Source organism: Argiope bruennichi, chromosome 1 (assembly GCF_947563725.1).
Source record: "Argiope bruennichi chromosome 1, qqArgBrue1.1, whole genome shotgun sequence".
In the NCBI taxonomy this organism is placed as follows: Eukaryota; Metazoa; Arthropoda; class Arachnida; order Araneae; family Araneidae; genus Argiope; species Argiope bruennichi.
This window is the reverse complement of record NC_079151.1, coordinates 90,938,410-90,957,627: the sequence shown is the minus strand read 5'-3', so window position 1 is coordinate 90,957,627 and position 19,218 is coordinate 90,938,410. Positions and strand designations below refer to the sequence as shown.

The 19,218-nt window shown below is 27.6% G+C and overlaps 1 protein-coding gene across 1 annotated transcript in view; it reads right to left on the bottom strand.

Annotated features, from left to right (window-relative positions):
- Positions 1 to 2,446: 2,446 nt before the first annotated feature.
- LOC129973543 (KRAB-A domain-containing protein 2-like) overlaps positions 2,447 to 19,218 on the bottom strand; it is a 32,958-nt gene continuing 16,186 nt past the window's right edge. Inside the window, exon 2 of the mRNA XM_056087505.1 lies at positions 2,447 to 3,172. Coding sequence (XP_055943480.1) covers positions 2,447 to 3,172 — 726 coding nt within the window. The remainder of the gene's footprint in view (positions 3,173 to 19,218) is intronic.

Genomic DNA, 19,218 nt, shown 5'->3' with positions numbered 1-19,218 from the left:
TAAAAATCTAAAGGTAGGAATTTTTATATGGAAAATATTGTAATATCCGGTTAAGTAGCACAAAATAAACATATAAAAATGGTAGTCCAGACATATATGCGTAACAGAGATAGAGTGAATTATATTAGCCGGAGCTCCAATTTCCCTATTTTCAAAAAAAATTTAAATAACAGACTAGATATGTTCTTTCGCAAACTAGTCTCCACATTATTTTGTAACTTTATTTTTAGTTTTGTATTTACAGCAGATTCACTTCTATTATCAGAATTTTATTGGAATAAAATATTTCCACACATTTATATCAATGAAAAAATTTAGAGAAAAGAAAATATTATTTCTAAATAAATGTGAAATCTGCATGAGTAGATTCAAACATAATTTCAAAACAAATTTTTCAGTACTTATATTTAATGCAATGAAACTTCGTATATTCTTTTTTAAAAAAAAGTACATTGAACATTATTTTTAAAAAGTACTTAAATTGTCCGCCACAAAAACATTTGATGTAGACCTGATAAAACCTCTGAATCATGAATTTCATACGACCTATTAATATTCCTATTTATTATGCCAGATAGTAGACATATATTTATGAAAATTATAATCTGTATTTTCCAAAGATTTCTTTGTTCTACTATGTTAATAACATTATCTGTCTATTAAGTTTACCGCTATTATTGTTGCTTAAAATAGTATAGAGAAAGCTTTAGTAAAAATTATTCTGAATGCATTCAGTATGCTGAAGTTATTTTTAGCAATAGTCATAAAATATGCTAAAAGATATTTTTCTTCAACATATAAGATCCCATAGAACTTGTAGACTGCCAATCGTAGAATTTTTGCTTTATTTGTTTATATTTTATTTTGCATTAGGTCATATTTATGTAATTCTTATATTCAGCACACGTCTCAAGATTCGAAATGTTTATTTAAAAAAATAATTTCAAAGTTTTCTTTATGGCTTTGTTAACAAGAATTTTATAGATAATTATAATCAGTGATTTTTTTTTTTTTTGCTTCAAGTTGCTAATTGCTGATTCGACAATCGCTTATAATTTTTCTCAAGGAAATCGAACTATCTTTTAGACCCAAGTATATATGACAAAATGACATTAGAGGAATACAACCCTTTATTGTTTTGAAAAAGATTGCTATTAAGATATAGTTCTCACCATCCAACAGCGATACAAGCAGAAGAAATACGTTTAAAAGTATATATATATATATATATATATATATATATATAATATAATGTTACCGTTAAATTATATAATGCAGTTATTTCATAGAATACCTAGTTATTCCATGAAATAACTGATCGTGTTCGTTAAAGTGTGTAATATGTTATTAATTTGACACTTTAACTAGTTATTCTATGAAATAACTAGGTATTCTATAAATTAACTAATGAGAGACAGTTAAACTAATGATAGACAATTAAAATGAAAAAGAAGCAATTTATCTAATTTATGCAGCGTTTAAAGGGTATTTATGGAAACGTACCATAAAATCATTTGTTACAACAAGGATTACTAAAATGACACTTGGAATTACAAATAACATTATTTCTAAAACAAAAACATTTTTTGTTGACACACTGGGTTTTACACGAACATTTTTTAAATCCCTGACCAGTACCTAAACTTTGAGCTGTAGCAACCGACCGGAGCGATATTTCTACACCCGGTACTTCTTCGATTTTAATTAATTTTTGTTCGCAGACACTGAACTGGGATCGGGAATATAATTGTTTTATGCGGCCGTTTCTTGTGCCCAATTGGAAAAATCCTTCGTTGGTTATTTTTATAATGATAGCTAAAATAGATTTGGCATCACCTTTTCCTCTGTCAACCTCAGGCAGTGGGATACGGACGGTAAACCCCACAGAGGCTTCAGAATGAGATTTATCCGACATTAATTTCATCTTTTTCGCTTGAATTTCTTAACATTTTTTAGACTTTTCTCTTTCTCTTTGAACATTAAGTTCATTAAAACACAATTTGCAGATTTTCTGCTCAACTTCATCTTCTGAAACATAATCTTCCGAACATGATATATGGACAGGCTCCATACATTTGAAGCAAACTATATCTTCACTGTATTCTTTTAAACAGACAACACATACTTTCGCAATGGGATTATTTAATACAGTTTGTTCAACTACTTTTTCTTTATCGGGTTGAGAAAAAAGATTCATTGCAGTCAAAGTATTTTGTAATTGATCTTCATCGACCAACGAATTAAATGTTTCCTTCGGAATGGCAGTTGTTAACAGTCCAACTCTAGCTGCGCAATCAAACATAGCCTCGTAGGGGGACCTTTTAATAATAGAATGGAACACTCTGTTCTTCATAAACTGAATAAATTTTTACCCGTTACTCCACGAAGTTGACTGGTTGTCTTACATCCAAGTCGTCCACATATTTTCTATGTCCTGATTGGCTCTCTAAACACTGCCTTGGCTTTGGCTATGTCTTGGTTTGTCATGCACGATCTTAAGCTCTGGCCAAGTTACTTTTAAGTCATCAATAAGTTTGTTACAAAATTCTCTTCCATTGTCCGACTGCAATATACATGGGGCTCCAAACAAAAGGAATATATCAAGCAACTGTCCTGCAACTTCTTCTGCTCTCTTTGTTTGAAGAGGTCTTAAAACCACGAATTTTGTAAGGTGATCTTGATAAACTAAAATAAATTTATAGTTTCCATCAGGTTGTGATTGAAAATCTATGAGGTCAACCTGACATCTTGAATTCATATGTGAAAAAATCATGGTCTTAACAACAACACCTTTTCTGCCCGCTTTGCGTTTTTGTTGACAAGATTCACAAAAATTCAGGAAAATCTTAATATTATTTTGCGTAATATTTTTGTAACGACGATTAAGTTCTTTTATCATTCGGTCTCTACCACCGTGCCCAATAGATAAATGAGTTTCGTACAAAATGTCAAACAAAGAATCACTTGAGCAATAAAACATTACATCTGGTATTGCATTTGTTACTGGGACTATTAATTTTTCTACTCCTTCAACTTCAAGGACATCGTAATATTGAAGTAACCAATAATCACGTGGCACTTTCTTATCTGATGTTTTAGATTTCTTTACATCAGCTATCAAACTTAATAATTTTTCACTGGTGAGCAAAGAACTGTTCTCTTTCACATCACGCTTATTTAGTAAAGATTCAAACTTTTATTTCATTGCAGCTTTTTTTTTTGTTATCACTTAAATAATTCATTGTTCAAGGCAATTTAAGGTCTTAAAAATAATTGCACTTTAACGTAAGCAAACTAAATTAACGTAATAACAAATGACTAAATTATAAAACTTAAAAAAAAATTAATGTAACTCAATACCTGATACGTGGAAACAGTATTTGACGAACAGCAGCCGGCACTGTACGTACAAGCAATCAATTAACCAATGAGCGAATGAACTGGCGCCAATACGCTAAACAAGTTCTCGCCCTATGGCCTGAAATAGTTCATAAATGCAGTGGGGTGGAAGGTAAATGTATTTGTAGTGCGAGATATATGATATAGATTATTTTACACTTTAACGGGCTGCAGATCGTTATTCTATGAAATAACTAGTTAAACCATGAAATACAAGAGAGTTTTACACTTTAACGGACACGCTCAGTTATTTCATGGAATAACTAGGTATTCTATAAAATAACGGATTTCATATTTTAAAGGTGACATATATATATTTAAAAAAGTAGATTTAAGCAATTAAAGCAACAGTTTTACTGTATAATAGAAATAGAGTATTTCTTCTTGTTAAGTATAAAAATCCCATATAGAATGAAGGATTTGCAAGAAGTTATATAATATGATATATATACATATATATATATATATATATAACATGGTCATGATGAAAAAAATGAAAAGGCGGTATGAAAGGCCTTATGAAATCCATGAATAGGTAGTGACACACTCCGAAAAACAAAACAAAATGCAGGAAAAAAGAACAGATAAGGCATTCGGAATTTATATATTTTGACAAGAAATTCTTTAAAAAATTATCTCAGTTAGCATTTATTTTATATGCGTCGAAACTCTAAAATGTGTTAAAAAAACTGAGCAATTTAGAAATTAAAGTGAATTTTAGATTCGAATAACATGGAACGCGGTTATATTGAAATTATATCGCCTTTTAAAAGAAATTCCTTCTTTTTGGTTTTACAATATCCTTTATGTTTATGAGAATTTTCAGTCTGTTTTTGTTGTATATGTTTTTAAAGATTTTCTTTTTTAATATTTCGACTTTTTAACAAACTTTTAAACAATTTGGGGAAAAAATAATTCATAGTAATTCGTGATTAATTTATGCATATGCACCAATAACTATAAATTTTAATATATTATTATAAAAGACTAAAAATCTTTTTTTCCCTCAATAATACTTTATTATAAAATATTAAAAAGCTTTTTTATTTGATATTTACTCATTTTTAATTGAAGTAAAAGAACAAAACATTTTAAAGAGGCTTAATTTTCGTCATTATATTTAAAATATTACTTGCTTATTATTATTTTTATAAAAAATAAAATATTATTTGTACAAAGAATGGTAAACAGCATCATTATTTTTTCATAATATATTTTAATTAGGGATAAAAATAAATTTGTCTGCTCTACCATTTTTATAAGGACAAAATGTTAAAATATTTCATATTCTGAATTATTATTAATAAAATGTTTATTTTCCTCACATATTTCAAAAATTCCTGTTGTGTTTCCCAAAAGTAATTAAATGTTAATATTTCTAAACTAAATACACAGTACATTTTATTAAAAGTATTCTGTAAATAATAATTCTCTTGAGAATACGTTTTAGTAAAATATGCTTCATTTGTCTCATTTAAAATATAATTTAATTCCGGAGAATAACTATTATTATTTTTTCATTGATGCTTTCAAAAGTAGTGTTTCGCTTTTTAATTTTATTGCTAGAATACTCATTACTATTTAATAGTTATTTTTATGTGTAAATGTTGATTTAAATTAAAAAATAAAAAGCTTATTATTTAGAGATAAACATAGATTCTTGGAATTTCTTCTAAATAAATCATAATTAAATTGTATCTTAAGTTATGATTTTAATATCCATTCTCACAAATGTTAATGAACAATTTAAAATCTCTGAAGAATTTGTAAAACAGTCATCCAAGAATTATTTGAAGCGAAACTGTTTTAAGGTATTTTTATTCCAAATAAATCTCAAAATTATTTTTTAAAATATAATGGCTTAGTTATTTCGAATATAATTATTATTTAGTGTTAAGAAATATTTAAAGAAATTTATAGAGTGGCACAAAATTACTTATTCAAAAATCTTGAGTAAATTATTTTGAATATAATTATTACTCAGTGCTAAGAAATATTTACTTTATTTGAAGACAACTTACAATTATTTTTTGTTTAATTTTTCAGTCTTCTTCACTGCTAACTAGAACTTTATTAAATTATTATAGTAATTAATATACGAACACAATAAAGGTATGAGTTCTATAGTTTAAATTATCAACAAGTTTAAGAAAAATTGTATTGATGAAGCTAATAGATAATTTTATTGATTCTTCCAAAAATCTGAGTTTTATTTTTTATTAGATATTTAGCGTAAGATATACAAATTATCGGTGTGCATTTTGTTTTGAATAAATAGTCAATAGTCTGTACGGAACTTTGTAAATCTATTGAATTTTAAATCTCATTGTAAAAGGGATTTTGACACATCTCTGAAATTACACGTCGCATCACCTGTCCAAGATATGCAGTATTAGACATGATTCTAAACAAGCCAAACAATTAAGCAGTGATTGAGGTGTTGATCAGGCAAGGATAATAGAAACTGAGGCTAGCACAGATTTCATCGGTATGCTCGAGCTAATAAATGAGTTTCCTTGACTTAAATTATAAAGGAAATTAATAGCGGCCGATCCCTAAAATGTGTTGCATATAAATTTTCCTTGAATATCATTGTCTTTACCTATGAAAATGCATAGCTGTTTTATTCGTGTGCCTATTCTCATTGCCATTCATTGGCATAAATATATACTGAGGACATAAAACCGTACTTGGTGGTGTACTGTAGAATAGAAAGGAAACGTTTGGTTATTTTTTTACCATATGGTTTCCCAATTCATAAGTCGCGAGTAGATTTTTGATGGATCACAACAAGAACTAGAATGTGTATTTCTGCACATTGCAAATGTGATGCGGATATAAAATTTTCATGAAACAGAATGAAAATAATTTTATTTTTCATTTGCGCTACTTCCTTTTTAGTACACAAAATTTCTTTCGGGGGAAAAATGTGCTGGAAAAATTCAGCACTCCGAGGATGAAGTCCGTTATCATAAATTAGATTTCGAAAAGTGAGCCACAAATCTGAAACGTTTGAAATCGCTGGTTTGCATTATATAAGCTAACGCATTTGAAAAGACCATTTACCTGAATGCACTATAATAAGAAAGAAGCTGAAGAAAGGCATGATTTGACGCAAGCTTTCATTTTATTTTAAATGATCTTGATTCCGGCAGCCATCATTAAGTAACCACACAAAGTTAATATTACTAAGTACACAACCACTCCACTCCGCCTATTCATAAGGCATATAGATTTAATTTGAATGAACGGATCCCAGAGACGCATTGGTGGGAACTAAAGTTTAGCATTAAAGGTCATTACCGGCCTTAGCACAAACCATCTCATGGAAAGCACGTTAGGATGCAACCGACCTTCAAAAATTTCCGTACCCACTCGGGTGGCTCAACCACCACGATTTAAACTTCTCGTCATATCCGAGAAGTTCCCTCCGTCCGGTGGGATCGGCATTAAATGAGGTTATGTCAAAGCTTCGGCAATGTTAAACTTTCTTAAAAGACAGTTGCAAATCTTAGAACCTATCATTTTTCCGGATAAGATACCAATGACAATTTACAGCAAGAAAACTGTTTCCTTGCAAAATTCATACCTAACTGGAATAGTTTGAGAAACATGAGAATGAAATATTTTTACCAGATTTGAATGAGCTTATGTTCGTGCTTTAAATCTTATTACTTAATCCAACTAAACAACTTTGCTAAATTAATCAAAGTATAAATAGCATAGGTAAGCCAAGGGGTTTAAAGAATTAAAGCAAATTCTGTTGCAGTTAAATATAATAAATTTACATGGAACTGATATAAGTATCTTACTGAAAATGCAAGTTCGGTCTAGGCTAATTTATATTTTAAAGTCAAATCAGCAAATTCTTATATAAGTGCTTTTTATTGTTTCGCTAATCAGTGTAATATAATATTCTCCCTGCTTCATTATTTACGTATGCAATTAAACATCAAACAAACTGAATAATTGCACAGGTGACTTAATTTTTTTAAAAGAATGTTTCTTAGCATTTTTCTCAAACTTATCTCTCAAGTCATTTCTGAATTATAGTTGATTATAAATCAATTAATCAATTGACTTAAGTAACATACAGATGAAAACATGGTGCCACCCGCAATATTTCCCTCTTTCATGTCACAGATGAGACTTATGTAATAAAAGTCAGAAAATTGTAAAGTTTTTTGGGAAAAAAATCGTTTATTTCCATAAAAAAATTATACATGTCTAATTCTGAATTATCTTTCAATTTTTTTTTCTGTAAAAAAATCATCATACATATAAATTCAATACACATAAAATCCTCATACATATTCAAGTGCTTCACAAACTCCTGTTCAGTGAAAGTAAATATCAAAAATGTGTTTTGCTTGCATTTTTACGCTATCAATAATTTCGACAAATCACAGTGGTTAGTAATATGAGTGCTTGAAATCCAATTTCTCATACATCATCTGTTTATCAGAATCATGATTTAGCAGTTGCCGACAGCCATAATGATCACATAAATTAATTTATAAAATATATCCTTCACATTATAAATAAAAGTGTTAACAAAGTAGCATCATTCAGTATATTGTATTATCAAATATAAAATCATTATTTTTGCATGTATAGCATCGTCTGTTGAAGATTATTATGCTTTCTAATGTAATATCATGAAACCTTTTTTTAGATAGTCACATTTTCAAGTAAAGCACTATGTTATCATTTGATGTATTTATTATGGCAGCTAGCATTATCTTCAGTATCTTTATTGTATATCTTTATTGTATATTATGGCAGCTAGCATTATCTTCAGTATCTTTATTGTATATCTTTATTGTTCAGTATCTTTATTGTATATTATGGCAGCTAGCATTATCTTCAGTATCTTTATTGTATATCTTTATTGTTCAGTATCTTTATTGTATATTATGGCAGCTAGCATTATCTTCAGTATATTTATTGTATATTATGGCAGCTAGCATTATCTTCAGTATCTTTATTGTATATTATGGCAGCTAGCATTATCTTCAGTATCTTTATTGTATATTATGGCAGCTAGCATTATCTTCAGTATCTTTATTGTATATTATGGCAGCTAGCATTATCTTCAGTATCTTTATTGTATATTATGGCAGCTAGCATTATCTTCAGTATCTTTATTGTATATTATGGCAGCTAGCATTATCTTCAGTATCTTTATTGTTAATTGTGACAAGCACAACTTAACGCTGTCAGTTTTTAAAGATTATTATCATATGTAGCGCAGTCCTATATTATCGTTTGTTGTAGATATAGCTATCATATCTTTAAACTGCTATTTATTTTCGATATTTATATATCACTATCTCTGAAAAAATAACTTTGTGCTGCCGTTTGCTAGAGGTAAAAAATAAATTCAAAAAATCTGATAGGCTTAGTAAAGATATCTGATATTAGGAATTAACATACTTCGATTACACATTTTTCTTTCATAAAATGTTAAAATTCATTAAATTATATTTTCATTCTCAGAAATGCATATTTGAAAGATGTGACATCTTCCTTTTACAAGAATTTTTATTTTAATTTAAAAAGTATTAATAGTTGTGAAACCTTAACTTTGTTGCAAAAAAGATCCATGTATTTCATGTAACTTAATAAAAATATTAATTTAAATGCTGAAAAATAATAAAAATGATAATTTTTCCTTCTACATATTTCTCCAAAATAATCCAATCCATTAGGCAGAAATCATACAAATGAATTAATTCAATATTTTAAATAACATCAAAGTATCAGTTGTAATTTCATTGCTCACTTCTTATAGGGCCCCGTAATGGCAAATATCTTTTTGCTGCAATAAAAACGAAAGTCAAAATTGCTCCGAAAGGCATTAAAGATAAGATATTAATGGAAAAGACCCGAAATTGAGAATTTAATCAAAAAGAAAGCATATATAAAATATTGATTTTTTCGAGGGAATATTGCTTTTAGTTGGCTTAATTTCTTTTTCAACCACGATCATTCAGAAATATTTTTTTAAGTAACTAAAAATATAGATACATTTTGTTAATGGGTGACTCGAAGCGGATATTTGATATTAAATATGGAATAAAAAGTGTTTCAGTTTTACAATTTAAATTCATATTAAAGAATAACTTTTATTGGCATTATCATTCGGTGAAAATTGAAGATACTCTAATCTTCAAAAGAATGAATTTGATATAAATAATAAAAGAAAAAATGGAGTGCTACTTTAACTTTCAAAATGGATGGAAGAATATCGTTGAATTATTTAATAATAAAATTCTAATGTATTATTTCGTGTAAACAAAATAGAGTTAATACGCTACATTATAAATTAGATGCATTAAAATAGTTTATAATCGTTATTCACTAATATTTCAAATTATATAAATTCAGGTATATAGATTTTATATTTTGAATTATATAAACTCAAGTACTAAGATTTTATATTTTGGATTATATAAATTCTATATATTATCTATTCTATAACTATTTTATAAAAATGCTTTTATATTAAAAAGTTAGAAATATCAGCAAATGCTAGAATATAAAATATTTATTGCAGTCTCTGGGTTCATTTTATATTATAGACCACCACTGTTTTTTAAAAGAAGTTTGTTCTATAATTTGTGTATATTTTTGTTAACATAAAAACATTCGGTAATTAATAGATAATTACTAATTATAATCGGTAAACTATTTCACATCGACCGATTTTTTTTATAATTTCTGATTCTAAGTAATCTTAAATGACTTTAATGTTAATAAGAGCTAATCAATCATATTCACATTCTTATATAAGTTTTGTATAAACAAACAACTAGTATATAATGAAATAAATCATTTTTAGAATAAAATTTATAACTATAACAAGTAGTTATAGCATTCAATTTGTCTTATAAGTATACAAAACCCGCGCGAATATTTGCTTACGCCATTATTTCCAGCAAAAGATTAAAAAAAAAAAGTTCTTTCTTTAAAACATTGAATTGAATAAAGTATAATTGGAAATCAAATGCCAATAAAATTCGCTATGAATCTCATGTAAATAAAAAAAAGATGTATGTATAATAAGCTACAGATTAAAAATGTTCAATAGTCAAACAATTAAAAGGTTATAAAAATGAAAGAATATGCTTACCAAATTACCTCGTAATTCCACCCACTTAAGTATCATTCTTTCTCATGTCTTTATTTCTGCTTGATTAATGGGCAAATGAGTGAAAAATGATTAACAATTAGATTATTCCTGATATATAAAGTTTATATCTGATGAAATTTTGCTAAGGCAAATATTAGCTTAACAAAATTAAATGTTAAAACAATTTTTACAAACCATAATTGCACAATATTGGTTATTCTACCAATTTGCTATACTATTTATATAAAGTAAAAAAAACACGCACTTTTCAAGATTTAAATGTATTATTAATGGATTGGTTAGCATTACACCAGAAATATTCGTGAACAAATCTATCGATTAACTAGGGGTTTTTCTTCAATAATTTACACGCATCTTTATGTCGAATGCCTTTATTTAAAATTAAGATGTTGTGAAAGATTCAAATTCTATAAATTTAACAACAACACAGTTAGGAAAAGGACTCTCACGATTTATGTATCTGCTAACGTGTGTGTGTGTGTGTGTGTGTGTGTGTGTGTGTGTGTGTGTGTGTGTGTGTGTGTGTGTGTGTGTGTGTGTGTGTGTGTGTGTGTGTGTGTGTGTGTGTGTGTGTGTGTGTGTGTGTGTGTGTGTGTGTGTGTGTGTGTGTGTGTGTGTGTGTGTGTGTGTGTGTGTGTGTGTGTGTGTGTGTGTGTGTGTGTGTGTGTGTGTGTGTGTGCGCGCGTGCGCGCGTGTGTGTAAGATAAAAAAAAACTTAAAAAATAATTCAGTTCTAAAATTATTTTTTTTTCAACTAAAAAAAATCCACCCAAAAAATTGTTTCGGTTATTCATTTTTGGGGGACATATAAGTCTTTTTTTTATTTTTAAATAAATATTTTGAGCGTATTTTCCACTGACATATTTTATTGTTAAAGTAATTCGAATCGTTTTCATTGTTTCTGTTAATATCTTACATTGACTTTTTTTTATATTTGAAGATACTATATTGGTAGTTTTTTTTAATAAATCTTGCTTGTAAATATTTATCAAAAATTAATGCAATTTTTAAACATATATTAATTGTTAAACGCTCGTCATTCATTTTACTATCAGCAAAAAAATAATCTGAGAAAGCAAGACAAACCTGAGTAGATCGATTTACTGAAGAGAAAATACTGTGAATGCTCAGTTTCTCATTTCTTTAAATTTCTTTAATTATTTAAATTTTAATTATTTTCATTCAATAAATTTCTTCCATTCTCAAAATTAATTGATTCATAATGACTCAATATTAATTTTTATCTTCATTCTGTTTCCGTTCGTATTTTGCTCATTTTTCGTGGAGAAGAAACGAAAAAAAGTTTTTTTTAAGTATTTAATTAGTGTTTGCCAAAACACTGAAATAACCAGATGTAATTTTATATTTTTGTATTGAAAAAAGAACTTGGATGCTACAGCTGTATATTATGATTACCAGTTTTATTTTAAAAATGTTTTGTTTCTAAAGAGTTTTTAAATATATTATATTACACTGATGAAATATTGCGTTGTGCATTTACTGTAAGTATGTTTCATTTGTGCTCCTTTAATTTATTCCTAATTCGAAAGAAACAAAATAACTAACATTTAAAATTTTAATATTCTTGAGTTGTGAGAAAAATTATTTTTCTACTTATTTGACAAAACGTCTCTAACTATATTGCCGTATTTTTTTTTGTCTGTTTCTGTAACCCCCAATTTAATATGTTTATAAATTATAAGAACTTTGCAGTCTTCTGGAATTAATGTGAAAAAGTTCCATTATTTATCGCAGAAAACTTAATAGAATATTTAAGAATTCAAAATAAGAAAGTTGGCATCTCTCAATGATTCAATGCTGTTTCTAAAAACTGAGAAAAATTAAATAAAAGAATTTAGAAATTCAAGTAAAACGCACATATAACTTACATTGATAATTCCAGTATTTTTCCCAAACTAGGGCGAAATTACAAACTTCTTTCTAATTGTCAAATTTTTATTTTTAATCCCGAATTCAGAGGAACAAAACAATGCTGATAATTAACAATTTAATTTTATAGAATTAAATTATAACAGGCAGCAATCAAGAACAAAACAAAATACCAATTAAAGATATTAATAATAATATAATACTACTCAGATTCGAATTCGCTTGAACACATGCATAAATAAACGTTTATTTTGTTAAAAATTGAAGGCGCCAGAATTTGATTTTGAAAAGTGAATGTTTAAATGCATTTATTCTCTATTCTTTCATTAAAAGAAATTTCAAAAAAATTGTCAGACTATTGATTAGCTTCAAAGGATCGTTAAAGATCATCTCAAATAATTAGAGGTATCCATTTTAAATGAAACTGTGGGACGCCTGATCCCCTAACGTTACAAATGTCTAAATCTTCGGTGCGATTATGTCGAAATGGTTGTATGTAACTTTTGGTAACAGTTTTATTTGGTTTTTTTAGATTTATCTTATTTTTATGGCCCAACATATCTTGGGATATGGATTTTGTTAGAATTTTGAATGTCATATTTTGTTAGAAGAATTATTTTAATACTAAAATGTAGTTTCTAATAATACAATAATCAGAGGTGTTTTTTTTTTCAAATTGTGGAATTAAACTGAACGTAGCTACTCTCATATCCTTTCTTACCTTTAAAGTTCGTAAAATTCCTTGATTTTATGGCAGCATCTGATTACGACAATATTCTCTTCAAATAAATAGCAACAAATAAAATAAATTCTTTAAATTTGAATTTATTAAAACTAATGTATTGAGTGATTTTTGAGAAGAAATTGCGGATTCTCAGAGCAAAGCAGAGCATAACTTGGGAACTTTTCGTTTAGATAATACAGTATCTCAATATTACACTGTGTAGATTATAATATTGAAGAATATGCATTTTATTTTTCACTAAAATTAACATGAAATTTAAATTTGTTAAAATTGGGAAATTTTGAATTAAATTAAAAAAAGGCTTATAAAGATTCATGTGGAATATAATTCAACAATTAAGATAATTTTAATACATTAGAGGCTTTTCAGTTTTCCCATATGTCCATGATTTTATTATTTACTACACACAATTTATTATGTTAATGACACAATAACTAAATTCTTAATCTGAGAGAGAGAGAGAGAAAGAGGCATTTACTAATTGCTATGAACGTTGTAAAGAATTATATTTCAGAAGTTTGTAAAGAATTTTATTTCAGAAATTTGAATGCGTAAATATATCTAGGAGGGAGGTATATCTCTATAAGGGAGGAAGTGTAAACTCTTTTGTTACCCTCCAGTCCCATTAATAATAATTATTAATGTATTCTTAGATTGTTCATATTTTAAACGAAAAGTCTTAAATTTCTGTGGCAAGAACTGATCGAGCTAGGAAACTTTATAACCGACTATTTTAAAGGCTTTTAGTTGTAATTAAAGGCCATGCTGAGGAAGATCCATTAACATCGGGAATTTATGGAAGACGACCATTGATTGAATAAATGATAAAATTCAAATCTTTATTACTTGAAGAATTGATAAAGGTATTTTGTTTTTGCTTAATATGATTGTGCAATAAAAATATTTTTTTCTAAATATGGTTAATGATGTAGGAGCTGTATAAAATAATTGTAATTTTCGCTGAAGTTCATGCATTGATTCCTATAGCTTACAGTTCATTAAATAATTTAAAATATTTTCCTAATTTAGAAATAAATGCTTTTGCTAATGATTTCAAAATTAGTTATACCACATTTAGAATAGCTGCCCAGTGTATCAAAAAAATGTAAATATTTTTCGAACTTGAAAAAAGAGAATGTCTTCACCTCATTAAGCTATTCTAGCAAGTCATGTGACATTTCTGTCATCTTTCTTCAATGGAATTCCGATAGATGAAACATTAAATAATCTTTCCATTTCATAATTTCAGTGACTTCTTTTTTATGTAAATTTATACATGTCTTCAAATAATGAACTCGATTTCATCGCGAGAAAGATATGACAAAGAAATGAGCAAATTTCAGTATAGGATACAGTTGCATTTTTAAATTTAAAAAAAGGAACCTTTAGAGATTGCTTTATTAGATTCGATCAGGATAAAAGAGACATTAATATCAACATCATCTTCTTACCTAGCTTTCTTCCCATTTCACTTTCTTTTCCATTTAATTTTTTTTTTTTTTTTCGTTTTTCTATGTTACATTTCTTTTTTCTGTCATTGCGGATATGTCTTTATTTATTTCTTTTGTGAAATGTCGGAAATGCTTGCTTTCTTAAGTACGTTCCGATAACGATTTAATGTTCTTATGTTGTGTTTGTCGAGAGATGACATCTTATCTCAAACTTTTCTTTTGAGTCTTGATTTATTCATTAAACGACTATTTATATTACAGTAACTTTGTGCTCTGACATGGAAAAAGAAATTGTTTAATGGCAGCATATCGATTTTCATTTTCGGATATTAAGGGCTTTTGAATCCTTCCATAATTGATATTATAAGAAAATCAAATATATTTGAAAATAATTACTTTTTCATATTATCATGTATCAATTCGCATTTTTAAATTCATTATATTGAGTTATTCCTGTATTTGGGCCTATGTTTATACTTTCTCAAAGTCGCTCAAAAAGCAAACAGTATCTGAAGCTTAACAATGTTCTCAAACTAAAAATTGAACAATGGGTCAAAGTTATTAAACAACTTTAATAACTCAAATAATTTTAATGTATGCGCATTTTACCTTAATAATGTGTAATTCTTTTGACATTCTCTTTTCTCTGTTATCTAATTAGATGATGAATTGTGTACGGGAAATCTATTTGCATTTTAATTAAGTTAAGACGGACTCTAGATATTTAGGGATAGCCAGCCCATAATTTGATTATTTCTTAAGACTTATTATAATTATTTTAATAACTATGATTGGTTTACTTTAATTTAATGTTCAATTGTTCAGTAAATTTTTAAATGACATTTGTCGTTTTGTTACCGAATTATTCGTCAAGTAGGTGTATGTAGAAAAGTCCAAACGGTTCATTAATAGTGCTGACAGAAAAAGGGCGCCTTATTTTATGAGAAAAGACAAAAACTCATTCAACAAATAATAGAAGCATACATAGTAACAAAATTTGCAGAAATCAAAACAACATAAAGAAGAAATTGCAACTAAACAGCACAAAGCATTCATACAAAACTCGATGGGAATCAACTTATCATTTATTCCACTATTTACAACTCGCTCTTCTCTCAACTCGAATTAATGTTTTCTAGATGCCCCGACAGGACATCGAATGTTCTAGAACAAAGGACTGGACCCAAATCCTGATGTAGCTATCGCCAAGATTCTTGAATATTCCGGTCCTTTCATCCTTGTCACCATGTTTGTTTCTAAGTCCGGATGTCAGTGTCTCTTCATCCCGTTTAGCGTCCTTTAGAACTATCTTTAAATCCATCTTCCTTACCAGGAGGCTAACTGCGAGTAAGAGCAAAAATACTAATTCGTAAAATTATCAGCGACCATTTTACATTAAGATAATATCTGTTTTTGAGATTAATTTCTCCTTTTAAAACGCTCTCAAATGAAATTGTTATCCTTTCTTCTAATTTTCTGACCATACCAGTCGGATCGATTCACGATTTAACTTTCTTTAAAGCCAAATACGAAGCGGATACGAGGCTGAAAAGCTAATTGAATTCCAGAATCCAAATTTTACAATTTTCCTTGGAATTTTACAAAATTTTATCAATCTGAATGGCACTTTATTCTTTTCTCAACTTGATAAGCTGCCCTTACTTATCGGAGATCTAGTTCTATTATGTTCATATTCTGAAATAAATGAAGTTGCCATCATAGAAGTAACATGAATCCAATAAAATTGTCAAAATGGAATTTGAAAATAATCTGAAAGTTTTTAACAGACCACACTTTGCGATAAAATTAATCAGGGTTAATTAAATAAAACCAAAATAAAATCTTTCACATTATCAGTTACAATCCTGTTTATTCAATAGTTTTTTTATATATTTTTTTCTCATGATAGGTATAAAAGCAGGCATTAAAATTCCTGCTATTAAAACGCGGTATCTCTAAAATTAATTTATATAAATCCAGTGATTTTGTAATTCCAGTGGATCCAGATCTGATATCTACCAGATTACAGAATATCTACTCTACTTATTGGTATCTGAGTAGAGATAATCTGAGATTATGAAGTCTAATTTTTGAATATTGCCTGATTATTTATTATCAGATTATTATTATTGTTGCAAGGATTATTTAGTCTGATTAAATATGAAATTAATTGTATATAATTCGTAACTTTGAGTAACAATTTCTGATATTTTTGTGGGCCAAAGAATGCTTAGTTTTTATTCCTTATAATCAACAAATTAAATCATTAGATTGGTAGAATTCGTATTTTATTATTTTTAGTCAATTTATTCAAAAATATTGGCTCATATTTTTATATTCATGGGAACAATTTTTGATGGCATTTATTTCAACTCCAATTTTAGAATCGAAATAGAAAAAATAAAGTTATCTCGATGTCATTAGCATATGCATTAAAAGCAAAATAATACAGATCATTGCCATCAGGACTTTAGAAATAAAATAATTAAAAGCAGAATAATCAAATATTTATTTATTCATAAAAGCAAATAAAATATTTACATTGCATGTCGAAATTATTGCTCTTTTCCTGGCACAACAATATTTTTATCCATATGTGCGAATTCAAAAGACAAATAACTTTTGATTAACATAGAAGAACAGAAATATTTCAGTATCATGCTTACTCAAAATCTTTCTCATTGACTCTTTTTTTCTCGCATAAAATACCGTATTGTCAACAAATGATTCATTGACTTAAAAATTTCAAAGGCTTCCAATCTTTAGAAATTCATCATTGAAATTAAAAACGTGCCTATATCGACAAAAACTTTTTAAATAGGTGTGGAGTGATTATTTAATTAATTTCTAGATGAAAAATTTAATGAACTTTTCTAAATATTACTACATACAGCAGTATTTATCACATTTTATTTATTTTTTTGAAGACTGTAATCATTTTTCTTTTTCTGTTCTTATTCTTTAACAAATAAAAACGTTAGCTTTAATTGCCTTTCATGAAATCAATTTAATAAATGCAAAAAAAACTAAATGTCATAAAAAGAATTTAAATATATACTTTGGCTTTTCATTATTTTGCTCTTGCCATTTCTTTGTTTTCAAATAGCAACATTTCCCTTTATTAAGTATAACCTTTGAACAAAACTTTTATTTAAGTATCAAACCAAAAGTCTTTGCTTCTGTTATTTCTATTAATATTATAAGCACAAAAGAAGAAGGATGAAAAGCTTATTTACAGCTGTATTTGCAGATATTTATTTATTTATTGCAGAGGGATAAATATGATATTCGAAAGATTATAGTTATTCTGAGGTTGGGAACTTTTCTTCTGAAATGTTTTGTTTATTTCAGAATCAATTTATCGATAGGTATTGAACTTTTCATCATTGCAACAAAATACTGACATGTTTCGGTAGGATGCAGAATTTGTTAGAAAATAAGTATCACAAAAGTAAAGCAGAAGCTAATCATTCTCAATATATCAAAAATAATCATACGAATTTAGTAAAAAGAAAAAGCAAAACAGTTTTAGAAGCAAATATTCTTTAAGTTATGCATATATTCTTGTCACTATCCTTTTGTTTAATTAAACGCTTAATTTCCACAACTAAAAGCGTCTATATATCAAAGAAGGTAATGCCTTATTCCCAGGAATTAGAATATTATAGAGATTTAAGAATTTTTTAAAGCCAGAATATTTGTTGTACAGCACAAATTACAATTTTTCTATATTTATTAGTTTGTTCTTTCCTTTAATTTTATTGTTTACAATATTGAAAATGCTGCTCTTAGCTGTATCGGACGTACACTGCATTTAAATTTTCCTTTGAATGTTAATTTATATACCGACAGACTTTTTCTGAATGGGATTATTTTGATAGAATATCTACAGCTTTAGAATAATGACAATATACCAAATTTTATTGTTCTAATTGAAAGCATTTTTGAATCAGAGAGGCATGATTCCCAAAATGTTTTTTTTTTCGAATTCAGGGAGTTCTGAAACGAAGAGGTGAGTTAAAATGCCCAACTCGAACTTCTTGACGATTGCGCCATTTTCTCTTTATGTACGAGAAAGTAAAAATTCACCATAGAACATCATTAAGTTCGAAAGAAAGGACATATTATGGGCCAGAATATAAAAATAATCATTTAATTAAATTTTTCTAAAGGCATGTGAAACATTTGTTTTTTTTTTTTTTTTTTGTTTAGAGAAAAAAACGTATAAAATATAATTTAATGAGTAAACAATATGTATCCTCCCGATATATCATTATAATACCTGTTAATTATACATAAAATTGAGGCCATATTAATAAAAAAATAAAATAAATTTAATATTTAATAAAAAAAATTATTTTTAAAATGAAAATAAAAATCATTCTTCTTTTTAGATGTTTCTTTTTTCATGCGTAGAAATTATTCGCTTTGTAAAAAAGAAGGAACTTAAAAAATTATTGTCTCTCTTTCGGGGAATAACATCGTCATCTGCTAAGCAGATACAAAAATAACGTATTCACGCATTTCTCAACTCGTTCAATCGTCTTGCGACAAAGCAAGATCCGACTAAAACTTAT